At 38.9% G+C, this 2,500-nt stretch overlaps 1 protein-coding gene across 1 annotated transcript in view; it reads left to right on the top strand.

Annotated features, from left to right (window-relative positions):
- Positions 1-2,259: 2,259 nt before the first annotated feature.
- The window catches only part of LOC308293619 (aquaporin-9-like), a gene marked incomplete at both ends in the record, with an annotated part of 24,151 nt that continues 23,910 nt past the window's right edge, over positions 2,260-2,500 (top strand). Inside the window, one exon of the mRNA XM_080736214.1 lies at positions 2,260-2,337. Coding sequence (XP_080592340.1) covers positions 2,260-2,337 — 78 coding nt within the window. The remainder of the gene's footprint in view (positions 2,338-2,500) is intronic.

Here is a 2,500-nt window from a genome sequence, read left to right as displayed (position 1 = left end):
ATGACAGTACATAATAATATATATATACCTAAAATATAATCATAATATCTCGTTAAAGTGACCATTTTGTTAAATTTTGCATTAGTAGTTAGTGTACTGTAATTTACCAACATAATAACCCACGCAGGTAGACAAAGAGACATTCATGGATTCATATTTAGAACTAACTTTTATCTTCCCCCCCTGGACCCAGGGTATGGCAGCTGCATACCCCTGCCATACCCTATTGACGCCCCTGCCCTGCATGATGTATTTACAAACATCAGTCTGTTATCTCATGTATGATTGACATTGTAGTGACATTAATTCACCTCTTTACCTTTAGTTATGGCAGTGTTGTTTGTGTTAATATATTTTAAGCTTTGAATGATTCATAATTTGCACAAACATGAAGTGTTGCTGACTGAAAGATTATGAAGTGAATATGGATATTATGATCCATGCTGTGAAACTGTGCCTTCAGACTTGAATATGAAATATTCATAATTAACATCACTTTTCTACACCGTTCACTATCACATCATATGCCAGTTTTGACCAGAGGTGGAAAAATACTCACATTTTATACTATAAGTACCTAAAGTAAAAGTACAAAATGTTTGACAATAGCAGATCTACAAGCTCACAACGTGTCGCATCCTCTGTGTAAAATAGAGCTAAAGTGGTTACTGTACGTTTTGCAATATTATAATTTATAACTGCAAAGTAACTAAAATGTTCAAATAAGTGTAAAAGTAAAAGTACAATATTTGGATCCGAAATGTAGTGGTGTAGTAAAGTAAAAGTATTGGAAATTGGAAATACTCAAGTAAAGTACAAATACCTCAACATTTTACTTAAATACAGTACTTAAGAGCTTGTAGATCTGCTTCTTTTGCTATTTTTGGGTAATATTCTGTATTAAATAAATAATAATGAAATCATAACAACTGATCTACAAGTTCACAACGCTACACGCTGCAACACATTGTTAGCATGCAGATCGGTTATTTCTGAACATTTTAGAATAAAATAAATGTCTGTTCATGTGTGTATCTTATATTTACTTCATTAATTAAATTCAAAGGTTCTGTTCTCAAAGTTAACTGTGTTTATTGGTTGAATGTCTGCAAATAGAAATTCTTCCATCTAAAGTTTAAACAAACTAACAAAACAAAACAAAAAACTAAATTGTTCAAAACCAATCAGTGGTCGAGGACTCTCCAAAATCCAGATGTGACCCAAACATCTGCAGTGGGTCTGGTTCCTTCCTATAGTGTTGAAGTAAGATCTGGTCTGGTTTCTGTAGTGTTGAAGTAAGATCTGGTCTGGTTCCTATAGTGCTAAGGTGGATTCTGAAGAGGTGAGTCTTCAGACCATGGTGGAAGCTAGGGAGTGAGTCTGTAGTTCTAATGGAAGCTAGGGAGTGAGTCTGTAGTTCTAAGTGCAACAGGGAGTTTATTCCACAGTTTGGGGGCCAGGAGGGAGAAGAGTCTAGGACGAGTAGATTTTTGTCCTGGGGTTTTTAGCAAGGGTTCTGTCAGCATCCCTGTGTTGGCTGATCTGAGTGAATGGGTGGGGTTGTAGGGGTTGGTCAGGTTTTGGAGGTATGGAGGAGCCGTACCTTTGGCCAGCATCAGTGTTTTGTACTCAGTACAACTGGGAGACAGTGGAGGTGCTGTGGTATTCTGGATCATAGTGTTTATTACAAACATCTGTGTGTGTTAGTGTTGTTGTAGTATTCTGGATCATAATGTTTATTACAATCATCTGTGTGTGTTAGTGTTGTTGTGGTATTCTGGATCATAGTGTTTATTACAATCATCTGTGTGTGTTAGTGTTGTTGTGGTATTCTGGATCATAGTGTTTATTACAATCATCTGTGTGTGTTGGTGTTGAACAACATGTTGTGGTTCATCTGACATGGATCAATACGCTGGCTGGGGGGGGGGATGCTGCGTGCCGATTGGCTGTGGATGTGGGACACGACGGACAGCTGTTGTGGACATGTGACCTGGTGGTCAGTCAGTGTCTTCAGCAGGACATCATCGTCCAGGAGAGCAGAGCATCCAGCAGTAACTAACATCAGCAGGACATCATCGTCCAGGAGAGCAGAGCATCCAGCAGTAACTAACATCAGCAGGACATCCAGAGCATCCAGCAGTAACTAACATCAGCAGGACATCATCGTCCAGCAGTAACTAACATCTAACGGACATCCAGAACATCCAGAGAAGCAGAACCAGCAGAACCAGCAGAACCAGCAGAACCAGCCTCACCATGCGACGACGCTGTGCCCTAAAACACTCCATCCTGAGAGAAGTCCTGGCCGAGTTCCTGGGAACCTTCGTCCTGGTGGTGAGTTAGACTACTAGTTAATTAAACCACGAATTAGTTATTATTATAGTTATTAGTTAATTAAACCTTCGTCCTGGTGGTGAGTTACTGGACTAGTTAATTAAACCACTAATTAGTTATTATTATAGTTATTAGTTAATTAAACCTTCGTCCTGGTGGTGAA

Source organism: Nannobrachium achirus (genome assembly GCF_963921795.1).
Source record: "Nannobrachium achirus genome assembly, chromosome: 11".
Taxonomy (NCBI): Eukaryota; Metazoa; Chordata; class Actinopteri; order Myctophiformes; family Myctophidae; genus Nannobrachium; species Nannobrachium achirus.
The sequence above is the reverse complement of the archived record's forward strand: the minus strand, read 5'-3'. Positions and strand labels throughout refer to the sequence as shown.